General features: G+C 42.7%; 1 protein-coding gene across 2 annotated transcripts in view; it reads right to left on the reverse strand.

Moving 5' to 3' along the window:
* Nucleotides 1–13,724, reverse strand: part of sugct (succinyl-CoA:glutarate-CoA transferase) — a 39,948-nt gene extending 26,224 nt beyond the window's left edge. For both annotated transcript variants that reach the window (XM_083902068.1, XM_083902067.1), the window contains exons 1-9: nt 13,530–13,724; nt 12,747–12,795; nt 12,590–12,663; nt 12,389–12,474; nt 11,505–11,555; nt 11,308–11,428; nt 10,820–10,911; nt 10,575–10,718; nt 1,673–1,768 (exon numbers count right to left, since the gene is read on the reverse strand). In XM_083902068.1, the coding sequence (XP_083758194.1) occupies nt 1,673–1,768; nt 10,575–10,718; nt 10,820–10,911; nt 11,308–11,428; nt 11,505–11,555; nt 12,389–12,474; nt 12,590–12,663; nt 12,747–12,795; nt 13,530–13,656 (840 nt within the window). In that variant the 5' untranslated portion in view covers nt 13,657–13,724. The remainder of the gene's footprint in view (nt 1–1,672; nt 1,769–10,574; nt 10,719–10,819; nt 10,912–11,307; nt 11,429–11,504; nt 11,556–12,388; nt 12,475–12,589; nt 12,664–12,746; nt 12,796–13,529) is intronic.
* Between the last annotated feature and the right edge of the window lie 3,556 nt (nt 13,725–17,280).

Genomic DNA, 17,280 nt, shown 5'->3' on the forward strand with positions numbered 1-17,280 from the left:
GGTGCTGTGGACTGATGAAACTAAAATATAGTTATTTGGGCAAAACAAGGGCCGTTATGCATGGTGGAAAAAGAACACAGCATTCCAAGAAAAACACTTGCTACTACAGTAAAATTTGGTGGTGGTTCCATCATGCTGTGGGGCTGTGTGGCCAGTGCAGGGACTGGGAATCTTGTTAAAGTTGAGGGTCGCATGGATTCCATTCAATATCAGCAGATTCTGGAGAAAATGTCCAGGAATCAGTGACAAAGCTGAAGTTGTGCCAGGGCATTCATGCAGAGGAACAAATACAATGTTCTGGAATGGCCATCTCAGTCCCCAGACCTGAATTTTATTATTAAAAATTTGTGGTGTGATTTAAAGCGGGCTGTCCAGGCTCGGAAACCATCAAACCTGACTGAACTGGAGATGTTTTGTAAAGAAGAATGTTCCAAAATACCTTCCACCAGAATCTAGACACTAATTGGAAGCTATAGGAAGTATTTAGAGGCTGTTCTTTCTGGATGCACAATAGTTTTTCTTTTGTGGTGCCTAAACTTATGCACATGCCTAATTTTGTTTTAATAATTCTTGCACACTTTCTGTAAATCATATAAACTTTATTTCACTTCTCAAATATCACTGTGTTTGTCTCCTATATGATATATTCAACTGAAATTTCTTATTCAATGACCAATGATTTATAAAGGAAAATCATGAAAATTTACAGGGGTGCCCAAACTTTTGCATACCACTGTATGTGAAAGCAAACCGTACCCATGTTTGCTACATTGTCACATTTTTCTTACTGGTGCAGACCGTGGCAATCGAAAAAAATCGAAGGTGTGAAAGCGCCCTGAGATTAGTTTGTGTCTGACAGGCTGGTTCAGTCTGTAGAATAAGATGTGTAATAATAATTCATCTAAAATGGTATTTTGACAGACATTTTAGCTTGAACAAATAGTTGTGTCTCCTGCATTTTTAAATTGTAGTAAGCTGTATTGCGATTTCGATAATTTTGATTAATTGTTCAGCCCTACACTACAGTATATCCCAATGTTGTTTTCAATAAAACACTCTTTTCAACTACTATGTTGATAAGAGTATTCAAATGAGGAATGGTACAAAAAGAAATCAAGGGACGTTTAAGAATAAATAATGTGCGATTCATTGCAATTAATCATGAGTTTATGACATTAATGCGATTAATCGCAATTAAATATTTAAATCTTTTGACAGCATTAATAAATTATTTCCTGTAATTTCATTTACGGAAAAGTAATGGCTATACTTCCAGTTCAAGATGGATTCTTTAGGAAACACAGGACTCGCCATTCCTGATCTTTTACTCACTTGTGTCGATGTGTGTGTGACTATGCTTGCTTTGGTTTGTGTGTCAACACCACCTGGCCAACTCTGCCTCTGATTGGCTTACAATGAGATTTTACTCTACCTCAGCCAATCATCATCACTTATGTGGTTGTCTCATGTGGAAGAACATTAAAAAAATAAAACTTTGCCTCTCTGTTTAGAGATCTAGTTGGTCTGATGAAAACAGCTTCAATGAGCTTATAATATAATAATAATATTTTTTGGCAGTAACAGTGTTATCATGAAAAATATATTGCTGTGTAGTGTGTGTGTGGGTGAGAGACTGTGTGTGTGTGTGAGTTGTGATGATTGACAGATTTACCTGGTAAGGTACGATGCTCTCATGGGCCGTCCCCCAACGTCTGGCCTCCTTCCCTGTGTTCAGGAAGTTAGCGGCGATGTGGCTAAGACAGGAAACCTGAGAGAGAGAGAGGCAATCAATCAATCTCTGAGCAGCAGGTGAAAAGAAGAAAAGACAGGAAGTAGTTTTAGTCGTTTGTCAGGTGACACTGTCAGGCGGAGGAAGAGAAGGAGGAGGAGGAGGTAAATGTCTCTGCAGCATGGATGTATTATATGAACTGGATAGAGCACCGCCCTCTCTGCCTTGAAGACAATTTTTACATTGTGGCCACTGTGGGTACTGCAACAAAAAATCCCATGGGGCCCAAAAAGCAATTTTCCCATTGACTGCAAGAGTAAAAGAGACACGTAAAACTGTCCACAGGACACCTCGAGACATGGACACAGGCTTTTATAGATCTTTATAGTCTACATTTTTAATTCATGGAGTTTCATGTTTGAAAAACATTCCTAAAGGCCATAAAAAGCCCAGACAATCTTATTTCTCAGAGTAACGTTACAGCTGTGTACGAGCACAGCCAAGAGCACAGCCAAGCGCGGTCATGTGGCGTCTCGGGAACGGCGCTGCTGTCAGTGAACTGTACGATATGGAAACGTTATGAGAAATGTGAATAAATGAAGACAATGAGGGGGTTTCATTTACATTTTTAAAAATATTGTGATAAAGCAGGTTTTAGTTGTATATTCGTCGCTTATTAACATTTATTTTCAAACGTATTATCGATGTATTAACGAGCTGCTGTGTGGATTCATTGAGGAGAGGAGACTGACATGCTGCACTTTATCACTGTGTTCAGTCCCGGTCATCGTGACACTGATGACGGTGTGGACTGTGGAGCTGTGACGGTGTGATGCACTGAGACCTGCGGTCACTTCACCACTGATTCCCGGGGAGGCCGTTTGTCTTATCGTCACTATCGGTTCATGAAGTTACTGTTAAATGTGACGAACACGCGAATTAGAGTTGAATCTAAACATGTTGAGTGAAAGAATCGGGATTTATAAAATTACTTTTAACACATTGTTATTGTTAAGGGAAATCAGGCAAAAACAACATGATTCCTGTAACACATATAAAGTAATAGCCACGGTCCTAACCCAAATAAATCATTTTTATTGATCGTTTTAATCTTTAACTCCGTCATTGTACTTTTCAGCTTACTATACTCACTTCACTATCATTGGCTTTGCATTTATTTACAAATCCATGGTTTAAAGCCGAAGTTTTAGTTGTCAGTTAGCATACTCCCATCATGCCTTTCGCTGTTGTGTTCGCATTTACGGGCCGAGCAAGTCAATAACGCAGACGGCTCGTTCACATAGCCGAGAGGCATTATGGTAGTGACACTACTGCGCATGCTCTATGGGCCCCATAACCCGGAAATAAACGAGGAAGTCAAAAACTTTTTTGGCATATGTGCTGGGTGAGCAGCTTCATAGGAATGAACAGAAGCAAATTGGCGGTGCTCTATCCAGTTCATATAATACATCCATGCTCTGCAGAGACAGACGAGACAAACGACCAGGACAGAAAACATAAAACACTGTTTAAAACAACAACTCACAGACAGCGTGTCCAGGTCAACAAATCAAACACACCTCTGCGTATGGAATACTTGAGAGTCCAAAGCGACATGTGACCTCGTTCATGTTCACACTGAGACATTTTTTAATAAAACAAACACTCACATTTGTTTAATGTTGATCACTAGGTTTAGAAGTGATCATAAATCAACCGCTGAGGACCTGCGATGTGTTTAAAGACCTGTGAGGATCTGCGGTGTGTTTCAGGACCTGTGAGGACCTGTGGTGTGTTAAAGGACCGGTGAGGACCTGCAGTGTGTTTAAGGACCTGTGAGGACCTGCGGTGTGTTAAGGACCTGTGAGGACCTGCGGTGTGTTTCAGGACCTGTGAGGACCTACGGTGTGTTTCAGGACCTGTGAGGATCTGCGATGTGTTTCAGGACCTGTGAGGACCTGCGGTGTGTTTCTCCTCTTCTTCACGGTTGCCCCCGGTACTGATTAGAGAAGGGTGAATGTCCGCACAAATGCATCATACATATTTATGTCCTTTTGACTCGCTAATGAAGTGATTCACATGCATTTGGAGACCAGAGCCTGGTTCTTTGGACTTAGAGGTTTATAACGAGCTGTCAATCACCGACATTGACCAAGGTAAGCCAGAGCTATGGCGCTGCATAACTGAAGACGTTGCAGAGTCACAGAGTTGTTATTACGCACCGCACAGGGAGCATCCATTTACAGCCAGTTTTCATACTTTTTTTTTCCAAAACAAGTTCTTTTTAGACCAATAGTGACATCTAAATAAAATGAAATGGGTTTTAATGTGCCATTTGAGATTTCTTGGTACCTAAGAAATCTCAAATGGCACAGATGGTGCCAAACTGTGCCAAACAAGAGAACACCTAGACTCTCTTTACTCTTTACTAAAACCTCTGTGTTTACTCTGCTTCACTTCAGCAGCATCAGACTTTGCACAGCTCATTTCCATGACCTCCATGTGTTTTTAAGCTCCTGCTGCATATTTTAAAGGTGATATTTGCTTTAAAATGCAATATATTTTTTAGGCGAGAGAAAAAAATCCTTCATTTATGGCCAACACAGCTGTAACCAATCAGCTTCTACTCTGGTGTTTTAAAAAGCAGCAGTCAGTTTGAAGTGACAGCTTCAGTGGCAGCCTTGACAGACGAAGACTGACATTTACATTGGAGTCTACGCAGAAGTCTAACAATAATGAGGCTAAGTACCTTTCTGCAATTGTTCCTATCTTTTACATATGAGCCTTAATCCCATTCCTGTTCATGTCTCTTCTCGTAGATATTACAAACCTCACATTCACTCACAGCACCACTGTAATCAATCCTCACTTATCTATCCCACCCGCTCCACACACATCCAACACCTTGTCACAGGGGGCCTGTGGAACTGCCAGTCAGCTACCAGCAAGACTGAGTTCATCTCTGGTTTTGCTACCAAACAATGCCTGGACTTTCCTGCTCTCATTGAGACTTGGAGTGAATTCCAATTCCTTGCTTAACCCTCAATCTTAACCCTCAATCTCAAAAATGCGTGCTCCCTCTAGTGCAAGTGCTGTCCCGATTCTCTGAAAAAAATAAGTTGAGGGGCAAGTTTAAGGGCTGTATCGCCCTCAATATTGAGATTTTCAGAGACCACCCTTGGGAGCAAGGGCTACCCAGAATGCATTGCGTGTTTTGACATAACAAAGATGGCGCCAAAAGCAGCGAAACGAGTACGCTACAAATTAAGTATTTTCTTTGTTAATAGAGATATAAAAATTATGAAAACCATTGTATTATCCTAGTTTAGGCCCATATTATGGATTACTGACGTCATTGTTGCGTAACATTTATTTTTATTTTACGATCTTTTGTCGGCCGGTGCGGACAAGCGATCGTTTGCTGTAGTTTACTTTTCAATAAGCCGTGGTGTATAACAGCTAACAGTTTTCAGTAGTAATGTCAGCTGAATATGTCCGTGGTTGTGGTATTTGTATGAGTATCATCTTATAACTAACTGACAACCTAAAATTATGTCTAAAATATATACACTATTAACAGAAAACGATAGCACAATTTCTCTACCAACCACTAAATGGGAGGCAGACCTATCTATCAGCCCAGACGAAAATTTCTGGCTACAAATATCCTCTAATACATTCAAAATGATAAAAAATCCAGGCCTACAACTAATACAATACAAAATACTACACAGAATACACTACACAGGACAAAGGATGTTCAGAATGGGGTTCTCACAATCAAATACCTGTACAAACTGCAATGAGAACACAGTAGACAGCTACATGCATGCTATAATATGGCTATGCACACCTGTGTATAACTTCTGGTGTAGGGTATGTGAGGACCTCTCAGCATGTTTTGGTTGCACCATACCACCTTCCCCAGCACTATGCATATTGGGTGATTTAAATCAGATACATATAGACACGAATAAACCACACATACTAGTCACTAGCCTAAGCATCGCCAAAAAAACTATCCTCCTGAATTGGATAAATAAGAAACATTTAAGCTTAGACCAAATCAGAAATCTAACATCAGATCACATCTCCATGGAGAGAATGTCTGCCTCTATAAAAAACCAATCGGCTGACTTTGACTTAACCTGGGCCCCACTAATTGACTATATCTCTTAGAGCAGGTGGGTGACGGTGCCTTGGCCAGTCAGTCTGCTATGCTGTGAGTCGGTGGCCGGAGGTGCGGGGGGCCGTCTGGTGGTCTGTGGGGTTTGGTGGCCCTGTGTCTGCTGTCCCCTGGTGGCTGTGGGTCTGTCCTGTGGGGATCGGGGGGGGGGGGGGGGGGGGCGGAGTTGTGGGGTGGTCGCCGCCTTGGCGTGGGGGGCCCTTGGGGGCTGGGGGGTGGTGGGATGTGGGCTTGGGCCTGGACTATCTTCGCACCGTGGGTGGGGGTAGGGGGCTCTGGGTCGCTGCACGCTGTGGCCCGCGGGGTCCCGTGGTATGGGGTTGGCCCCTGGCGGGAGGGGGGTGGTTTCCCCTTAGGGCCTGCGCGCCGGGGAGTGGGGTGGTGTGCACTGCGATACCCCCGCTGCACCTGGGGGCCTTCCCGTCTTCCGTCTTTGGGGATCCCCTGGCTTGGGGTCCTGTGTGAGCCTCTACCTGCCCCTCCTGGGGATGGGGGACGTGCGGTCGGTCTCTGGTGTGTGGTGGGGGTGGTTGTGGCGGGCTCTGCCCCGCTTTCCCGGTGGGCGGCTTGGGGGGGCTCTGCCCCCGTCGGTGGTGGGCCGGCCCCGCCCCGGGACACTAGTGGGCTCTGGGTGCGGGAGGCCTGGACCTCTTCAATCTACCTGGGTGTGGGGTGGCTGGGCCTCTGTCCGTAGCTTTGCCGCCGTCTGCCCTCGGGGGCTGACCCTGCGTGGGGGGACTTCCGCCCCGCACCCCTCCGGCTGGTCTCCTGTGGGGTGGACGCAGCCACCGCCCCCAGAATGGCCGCGGGGTCCTTACTGGCTCGCTGCTGGGGGTTGGTCGGACAATGGCTCGGTCCCCCACTCAGATTCCAACCACATCTAATGAACACCTGCACATTTACACACGTGCGCGCTTATGCTTTCTCACACACACACACGCACCCCACTACACTATAAGATGAAACTGAACTGATATAGCTGTTGCAAACCTGGATAACCTCTCTTGATATGGTCGTTAAAGATTACTAGAAACCATACCTGTTATACAAATGAATGTTATGTTCTGTGAAGTATGTTCAGTATTCATTTGTTGTCGTTCATGTTCTGTCTTGTGAAGCAGGTTCTGTCTATTTTGTAGTACCTTAATTGTTTAGTGTTGTTTATGCTTTGTTCTGTGAAGTATGTTCTGCTTTGTATTACCTTACTTGTTTAGTACTGCGTATGTTCTGTGAAGTATGTTCTGTCTGTTTTGTATAACCTTAATTGTTTAGTGTTGCGTATGTTCTGTGAAGTATGTTCTGTCTGTTTTGTATAACCTTAATTGTTTAGTGTTGCGTATGATCTGTGAAGTATGTTCTGTCTGTTTTGTATAACCTGAATTGTTTATTTTTGTTTATGTTCTGTGAAGTATGTTCTGTCTGCACTGTACTACACTGTCACTGTTAATGTTGTCTGCGCATCTCTTGCATCTCTCTCTCTCTCTCTTCCTCCACCCCCCCCCCTTTTCCCTTCCCCCGTCTGTCCACTCCCCGTCCCCTGTCCGGTCCGGTTACCACGATCATAAAACAAATAAATAAGAATAAAAACACTGCAGGCCAAGTATCAGAGACTTGCCCTGCGCACAGCAAATCTGCTTAACACCACAGGGCACGTAGTCAACCATACTACATGTCCCAGGTACTGGGCAGGACAGGTTAAAAAAAAAAAAAAAAAAAAAAAACTAACTGACAACCGAATAACTTGACTGACAAACGGATCGTAATAGAAAATTGTGACGTAAATGTGATCTTCTTCTTCTTTTTTGGAGTTGACAGACTGCACACAGCTTTCGCATTATTCTGCCCCCCGCAGTCTGAAGACGTATCTGCATTAAAGCGGTGTCCCATTTCTAAGTGACAAAATAACCCTCACCACTTGGTTTTGAGGGCCAGTTAAGATTAAGGGTTGAGCTTGAGGGTTAAGATTGAGGGTTAAGATAGGAATTGTATTTGGCCCATTGATTAAACCGTCCAACACATCCACCCCTGCGGCTCTCTCCAGCGACCACTCTTTCTGCCACATTTTCCTTCACAGTCGTTTGAATTTCACGCAGTAACTGTAACACATCCAGTGAAAGTAACCATTGTTGTTATCTACTGTCCACCAGACCCATTGTGTGATTTCTTGTAAGAACTAGATGTCCTCCTCTCAAACATTCCAGACAATGGCCCTCCACTTGTTCTTCTTGGTGACTTCAACATCCAATCTCTTTCTCTCACGCTCACTCTGAGTGACAAGACCTGTGACCTGTGTTTAAAGACGATGTGCGGACCTACAGAGTGTTTAAGGACCTGTGGTGTGTTTAAAGACCTGTGAGGACCATAGGGCTGTCAAAATTGCTCAAAAATAACATTTGAATATTCCCTCTTAAAAAAAACACATTTATCTGAACATCTTCGAATCTCTATTTGCGCATGATATCAATGATGCGCGCATCTGGGGGCTTTCAATCAGTGAGACTGCCAGGCAATGACAGCATTATGTCAATAACAGGACAAACTAATACAGCAAGACATAACTACTTGTATAGGTAGTTCATTTAAGTTTAAACCCATTTCACAACATATTACCTACAAAATAAGTAAATGAAGTAATGGCCAGGACCATAGACCTCTCTCTCTCTCTCTCTCTGCATACTGGTTTAAAAACAAATGCCGAGTGCTGATCGAGAGTTTTGTGCAAGCAATTTGAGGTCCCTACTCTTGTCCCAAATATGACAGGCTTCATTCAGTGAGTGAAACAAATATATTATCATTAATGAAACGCTTACAATATATAGAAACCGATATAGAACGCTCCGAGCTGTGCCGTGGTAAACATGGAACAACTTTTCCTCGACATGAAACTGTAAATAATCAAACCAGTGCAGTGCATGAAGCTGCTGAACCGTATTCATGCAATAACTATTCAGTCAGTACTCGTTATGCAGTGTTTTGAGTTTTTCCACATTCAAATATTAATTTTCTTTGAATATATATATTTGAATATATGTTCAAATATAGAATATTCATTGACAGCCCTAGAGGACCTGCAGTATGTTTAAGGAACTGTGAGGACCATGGTTGCAACAAATGACCACACATTAATAAATCAAAGTACGAGACCATACCTAAAAAGGTACAAATGCTTTGTCGCTCCAGTTGTACCCTATCAGGATACAAGCACTGTACCTTTAAAATGTGCACCTGCTTGTTTGTACCTCTAAAGAAACGTTTCTGCACCCTTAGTGACAAAAATGTACCTGTACACACTGAGAAAGGTACAGTGCGCGACAGCAAAAGGTACAGTCTCGTACTTTGATTTATTAGTGTGCACAATGTTATGTGCTCAAAAATGTATGTGCAAATTGGCCGAAGAGGAGACCTGTGTATCTGCGCTCAATTGCGCTTCCTTAACTAGTACCAGGATGTCTGTCACAGTAAATTTGAAATTGAATTTTGAGAACTGAATTTTAATTTTTTATGCAATTATTCAAGTTTAGCTATTTAAATTCAAATATAAATGATTCAAATTCAGTTTCTGGTGGCACATATTTCAGCCCATACCTGTGATGCGTTTAAGAACCTGTGAGGACCTGTGATATGTTTAAGTACCTGTGGTGTTTTTAAGAACCTGTGAGGACCTGTGATGTGTTTAAGTTCCTGTGGGGTTTTTAAGAACCTGTGAGGACCTGTGATATGTTTAAGTACCTGTGGTGTTTTTAAGAACCTGTGAGGACCTGTGATGTGTTTAAGAACCATTAGGGACCTGTAATGTGTTTAAGAACCTGTGAGGACCTGTGCTGTGCTTAAGGATCTGTGTAAGGGCAGAATGAGTAAGGCAGCTTCAGCATTGAGATTAACCAGCAATTAATTTAACCTCCCAAATGCAACACTAAACTCTGGAAGCAAACACATCATGATGCATTCAGGTTCAAACTGGAAGAGTCTGAAAAACAAAAATAAATCCTTCCAGCCATTATCTACCACTTAAGCCTCCACCTGCGGGTTGCGGGGGGTGTTGTGCCTATCTCAGCTAACAGAGGACGATAGGCGGGGTACATCCTGGACAGTTTGCCAGTCCATCTCAGGGTCACATATAGAGACAAACAACCATTCACTCACTCTCACAACTAAGGTCAATTTAGAGTGACAAATTCATCTAATCCCAAAATCTGCATGTTCTTGGACTGTGGGAGGAAGCCGGAGAAGTCCCACGCACACACGGGAAGAACATGCAAACTCCATGAAGAAAGGCCCTTGTTCCAACCGGAGCTTGAACCTGGGTCTTCATGCTGCAAAGGCAAGAGTGCTAACCGTGTGGCCCACAAAAATACATTTTTATTTCTATTTTTTTATGACTTGATAAAAGTCACGGTGCGTTCAAATGCTTGATGTGAGGTAAGAGAACAGAAACTCAGGGTAACGTCTCAGTGAGTCTTTTATGGTGGAAGTGTGCCTCCTAGTGATGAAACTCAGAATCACTGAGCTGTGACTCAGTAGAAAAGGTGCATTACACTAAAAACATGAAAAGAGGGGGGAGGAGCCAAAGATGTGACCCTTGATCAGAATCAATAAATGATCAATTGTTTTAATATTACATATAAAACTATCACTACACACACACACACTCTCTGTTACCTGTGATGACAGCAGGTTACAGTCGATGTGGACTCCGCCCCCTGTCCTGTGTCTGTGCAGCAGAGCAGCCATGACGGCTCCGTGTGCGTACAGACCAGTCGCCAGGTCCGTCATAGCCACACCGGGACGTACCGGCTCGCCGCCCTGCCAACAGGAGCAGTGCATCATGGGAGGTGAAGTGAGATCATGTCACATAGGTGCCTGTTATGATTGACAACAACAACATGACACTGAAGATGACTGACCTCTGGTCCTGTGATGTGCATCATCCCTGACACAGCAGAGGCAATGGAGTCATAACCTGGACTCTGACACTGAGGACCTGTCTGTCCATAACCTACACACAGGATGATTGAGCATATTAATATTTATTTTATATTGAAATGTAGAGCAATAAAGGCTTTAATCTTAATCATTATAACTTTAATATCTGTGTGTTTTTGCTGCTATAGAATCTCATTGAGAATGTTGTCGTTTTTACTTGTACTTCAGTCTGAGACTGAAATGTGGACCATCATCTGAACAGATACTACTTCACTGTGGAACTTAAAACTTAAAAAGGACGATTCTGCTTTTTTTTATATTGAAATGTAAAAAAAAAATAAAGCCTTAAGTGTTCACATATTTTATTATGAGGAGTTATGAGGCTGTTTGTCTCAGTCTTTACTGTGGACTCCTATGACATCTAGTGGCCGCAGTCAGAACTGCGGCACATAGTGAAGCGCGTGTGTACCTGATATAGAGCAGTATATGAGGTGAGGGTTCACTCTGCTCAGGTGTTCATATCCTAAACTCATCCGACTCAGTTTCCCCGGGATGAAGTTTTCGACCAACACATCACACACTCCTGCCAGCTGACACACACACACACAGATGTCAAAGGTCAGGGTCAAGAAAAGAAAAGAGTGAAGAACAAAGATGCATTCGTACCTCCTCAATGATCTTCACTCCTCTCGGATGTTTCAGGTCGACAGCGATACTCTGGAAAAAATACATGACAATAAAATGCTGACGTTCATACTTTGCTGACACAGCAAAAATAAATGACAACGAGGGCCAATTCCAATTCCTATTTTAACCCTCAAGCTCAACCCTTAATCTTAACTGGCCCTCAAACCCAAGTGTTGAGGGTTATTGTGTCAGGGACACCCCTTAAATGCAGATACGTCTTCAGACTGTAGGGGGCAGAATAAGGTGAAAGCTGCGTCCAGTCTTTCAACTCCAAAAAAGAAGAAGAAGAACACATTTACGTCACGATTATTTATTGCGATCCGTTTGTCAGTCAAGTTATTAGGTTGTCAGTTAGTTATAAGATGATACTCATACAAATACCACAACCACGGACATATTCAGCTGACAGTTACCACACACCACGGCTTACTGAAAAGTAAACCATAGCAAACGATCGCTTGTCTGCACCGGCCGGCTATTGACATAAAAATAAATGTTACGCAACAATGACGTCAGTAATCCATAATATGGGCCTAAACTAAGATAATACAATGGTTTTCATAATTTTTATATCTCTATCAACAAAGAAAATACTTAATTTGTAGCGTACTCGTATCGCTGCCTTCGGCGCCATCTTTGTTATGTGAAAACACGCAAAGTATTCTGGGTAGCCCTTGCTCCCAAGGGTGGTCTCTGAAAATCTCAATATTGAGGGCGATACAGCCCTTAAACTCGCCCCTCAACTTAATTTTTCTGAGAATCGGGACAGCACTTGCACTAGAGGGAGCACGCATTTTTGAGATTGGTTAAGATTGAGGGTTAAGCAAGGAATTGGAATTCACCCCGAATTATTGAGTTCATACTTTCTTGTTCCTGTTGATGCTGAGGAAATAAACGCTCTCTGAGCCGATGAACGGAGGACCCCACACTCTGGTGTCATCACCTGGTCCTGTCACACACACACAGTATGTAAGTGTGTGTGTGTGTGTGTGTGTGTGTGTGTGTGTGTGTGTGTGTGTGTGTGTGTGTGTGTGCGCGCACACGTGCGTGTGTCTCAGTCTCACCTGGTCGCTCCACTTTTATCACCTCAGCTCCCAGGTCAGCGAGGATCATGGTGGCAAATGGACCGGCCAGAACTCTGTGAACATATGAACAGTGTTGTGGTCACCTGTTGTCCAGCAGGGGGCAGCAGAGTAGAGAGCTATAACACAGGAGGCTCACCTGGTCAGATCTAGCACTCTGATGCCCTCCAGTGGTCGAAGACTTCCTCCTGTTGGGATTAAATTCACTGTCAGATTTTTACAATAAAATATTCAGATCACTTTCTGATTAAACGTTTTTGTGAACCAGGGGGCGCCATCAGCGGTAAACTTTATGTGCACACTGAATACTGTTTAAAGGAAAATTTCAGTTTTTTGTGTGTGATCTTAGCAGATCAAGCTGTGAACACCCCCTATCCAGACATGGGAACGTCTTTATCTCACTGTCAGACAAACTTTGCAAACCACTCTCCCATGCCAAAGTCCATCGAGAAAATCAGTGATTTTAGCTCGTGGGGACACAGGAGCTGCTGGTCTACTGCTGCCTTGTGTGGTCACTTTGTGTCACTGAGTTCAAAGGGCAAAGGATTTCAAACACTGAAGTAACAAAATAAGACATTTGACATTTTGGAGGAAGCAGTTGATCAACAACTGTGTGCTGTGACTTTAAAAATCAGTGATTTTGTCTATGGACTTTGGTGTGGGAGAGTGAGTGCTGTTCTTGTCTCCACAGGCAGCCATGTTTTCACTCACAGCACAGTTCATCATCATATGTTAATAGGGGGACAATAAAGTGGACATATTATTGAATTATGCTAGAGCAATGTGAGATTAGCCAGGCTGTTATTTTGTAAGTCTGTAGAATGGACAGGAAATGGTCATATGCCTTCAGTTGCCTTCACACACTTGGAATAAACGTTCACAGCTAGCTGCTAACATTAGCCTGCTAGCTTTTTCTCCGCACCTGTAACCGACATCCGGCGGCCGACGGCAGGACCTGTCACCGGGAGACTCCTCCGCGAGAGCGACTTGAAAGCAACCGGACAAATGCCCACCAACGTGTGCTTGAGTGTCAGGACAGGAGCCGCCATGTTGTCCACCTGTGCGGGTCAAACTAGTGACTGGAAACAGCAGAGTCGCGAAGTCCAACGAGAGGGAGAGGAAGTTCACACACACACACACACACACACACACACACACACAAAGGTTGTGCTTGTGTCAGTCTGTCTCTCAGAGCCTGAGTGCAGCGTATGTCTCTGTGGACACTCTGACGGAGGACGGTCAGCTGTTGCTGGACGATGCCTTCAGTCTCATGGATGAGATACACACACACAGTAAGTAAAAACACACAGTAAAAGTTTTATCAGTATTTAATGTTTATTTCATGTACAAAAAAGATAAAATTGAATTAACCCTTTGCTTTCTACAGTGATTCTTATTTGTGTGTGTGTGTGTGTGTGTGTGTGTGTGTGTGTGTGTGTGTGTGTGTGTGTGTGTGTGTGTGTGTGTGCGCGCGTGCGTGCGTGCGTGTGTGTGTGTGAGGTGTCATTGTGCTGAGGACGAGAACTACATTCATTTATATGATAACGATCCTGGCACTGAGGACACAGAGAGAGAGAGAGACCTCACACACGATTGTTTGTTTGTTTGTTTTCTACAAACCACCACAGTTAAAAACAGTTCCTTTCATTTCAAACCAAACATCTATGTTACAATAATCATCTTGTGTCAAAATAAAACTGAAAAAAATAAAAAATAAACCCACTTTACTTTGAACAGCATCACAACAGGATGGACACAAACCGCAGGATTTATTTTAATTGAGTAGATTTTCGCTGACTTCCTGCTGAGGTCATTAGTGTCAGGAAAAAGAAAGAAAAGAGGTGAAAACTTTATTCACCTTTATTCTCATATCAACTGAGTTATTGATATGAAAACATTCAAATGTTCTGCCTCTTTTTTTCTATTTCCTACCTCTAATACTCTGCCATATGTTGTTGTGTATGTACATATATATTTATATTTATTTTTACACAGCTTTTTCGCTCCAGGGTAATTTTTTTGTTTGTTTTGTTTTTACAGTAATAAAAAAACAGTTCTCAGTTTGCAGACGCTCAAACTTGTTTCTTCTTCTTTTAGCATATTTGAAAAGTTTCTCTCTTTGTTCTACAGTTTAGCTACAACAGTGAAACATGAGGTACAAGATTTACATCATCTTCATCATCATCATCATCACTGGTGGAGGCGTTTAAAGATGGCCACCTCTTAAGGTCGTTCATGAGTTTTAAAGTTTCTAAGAGCCTGTGACTGAAAAACCAACAATTATGGACAAGAGAGGACACGGGTGAGGAAGGAAACAGCAACAATTACGAAAATAAAATAAAACATGAAATATAAAAACATGAACCAGGAATTTGTTTTGATGCTGTGAACAAAACATTATTATGACTATTGTTTATTTATTTGTGAACTCATGAAGCACACAAGGAGGCGACCATCTTTACACGTGACACTGACCCCTGGAAAACAGCATGGGAAACCCCAGACAGTTCAAACAGGAAGCGGCTCCATAGGGTCACATGACACGTGTCAGTATTATTACATGTACACAAAGTCAGACTTAAAAAAAAACATTGAGGGAAAAGTGAGAATCGCTGACTCATGGTTTCTCCTCAGGCACTTTGATTGGCCAAAACAATGGAAGCATCACAAACACCCCGCTGCTAGTTAGCCGCTCAGTGACGCTAACTTGTTAATCAGACGTTGGTTGTCTTCAGATTATTTTGAAAAATTCTCACGTATAAAAAAACTTCAACGTTAAAACACTTACTAAGAATTATTCTGATATTAGCCAACTCATTAGCAGCTACAGCAAGCAGCTAACAGAAACAGCTTACATTAGCAGCTACAGCAAGCAGCTAACAATAGGAGCTAACTAAAGCAGCTTACAGTAGCAGCTAACAGAAACAACGTACATCAGCAGCTAACAGAAACAATGTACTTTAGCAGCTAACAGTAGGAGCTAACAAAAGCAGCTTATAGTAGCCACTAACATTAGCAGCTAACAGTGGGAGCTAAGAGAAACAGCTTATCGTAGCTGCTAACAGAAACAGCTAAAAGTTTCAGTAGTAATGACAGGGTGAGTTAGACAGGAAGTGATAATGTTGTCTCCTGCATTTGAACGTCAAAGTTCGAGGGTCAAATATCTGGTTTCACTGTGATTTGCTAACGAAGCCAACTACCATTGTGACAACATGATGAATATGGATAAGTGACCCTATGTTTTTCTGCTCGCTCCTGAACTAAAGCGCCCCCGTGTGGTGGCATCACATCACTGCGTTGCTAACGCTTTAATGAGGTAATATGTTCCTGAAAAAACACCTGAAACACCTGGAGCTGAGTCCGCTCATGAGTTTGTCTGTGTCCAGACATTTTCTGAGAAGGTCAGAGGTCAGTGATGTCACATTACCCCTGGATACGCCCAGAAAAAAACCCATTTAGAACAGCTGATTCAAAGGTGAATTATTGCAAGATTAGTGTGGACAGTTGTTTGAATGGAACGTGAGTTTGAATCAGGTTTTCTAAACGTTTTCTGATTCGCTGGTGTGACATTCAGAGAAGGAAAGGACAGAAGGAAGCAAAGTAGGAAGAGAGGAAGCACAGACGAGTGAAATAAAGGCACAACACTGAAGAGAGGAGACGAGGAGAGAAATGAAGGAAACAGTAAGTAAACGACAGAACGGACACGAGAGAGAAAGTGGACGGAGCTCAGTCCAGGTGGTTTGATGATTGGCAGTTTGGGTCAGCCAGTGAAAAAAAGCCAAAACATTTTATTTATAAAGTCGAGATTTGAGTGAAAAAACCTGTCGAGTTTCATCAGAATAAAAAAAACATTCACGTCTCTAAACAACAATAAAGTAAACAAAAAACAAACATCTGTAACTTAGCAACAAAGTAATGACACGTAGAAAAGTCTGAGGTATTTCTGCTGTTCTGAGGTGATCTGTGTTCTACTACGACTGTCTGAACGTCTGTTCCCTCGATTCATCACACGCACATACACTCATACAGACACACATACACACCAGCCAACACATCACACACTCCTGCCAGCTGACACACACACACAAACACACAGAGCACATACACACACACACACAACAATCAAATACACTAAAATATTCATCATCTTGATCAGCAGCAGCATCGTTGTAGACATTCACTGTTACTATGGCAACACAGAAAAAACAACAATAATAATAATAGTTTAAACATTGTGTGTGTTTCTGTTTGGTCCCGAAAAAAAACAACAAAAGAAGAAGAGGTGATGACCTTTCAGTAACTCATTCCCTCACATCAACATAACTTCCTGTTTGTGTTCCTCAGCTCTGAGTTGACTGGTAGACGTGAGGGAAGGTCAAAGGTCACATCATTTTGACGTAACACACACACTGTGTGACCTCCTGAGGTCATACACTGAGTCAATTCACATATTCATAAGAGCCAATAGGCTTTGAGCACACTCAGATAAACCCCTACCACCTGACAATGGCCCCCGCTCCTTCCCTTTGACCTGGTTAACCTGAGTTTTTTTATTTCCGAGTCAGCCAATCAAATTTCTGCACGTGAGACACTTCCTGCTTCCTGGCTCCATCACATCCCAGCATTCAAACCCAGCCAAAGCCCGCCCTCTGACATCACTTCCTGTTGAATCC

Source organism: Microchirus variegatus (assembly GCF_963457635.1).
Source record: "Microchirus variegatus genome assembly, chromosome: 15".
Lineage (NCBI taxonomy): Eukaryota > Metazoa > Chordata > Actinopteri > Pleuronectiformes > Soleidae > Microchirus > Microchirus variegatus.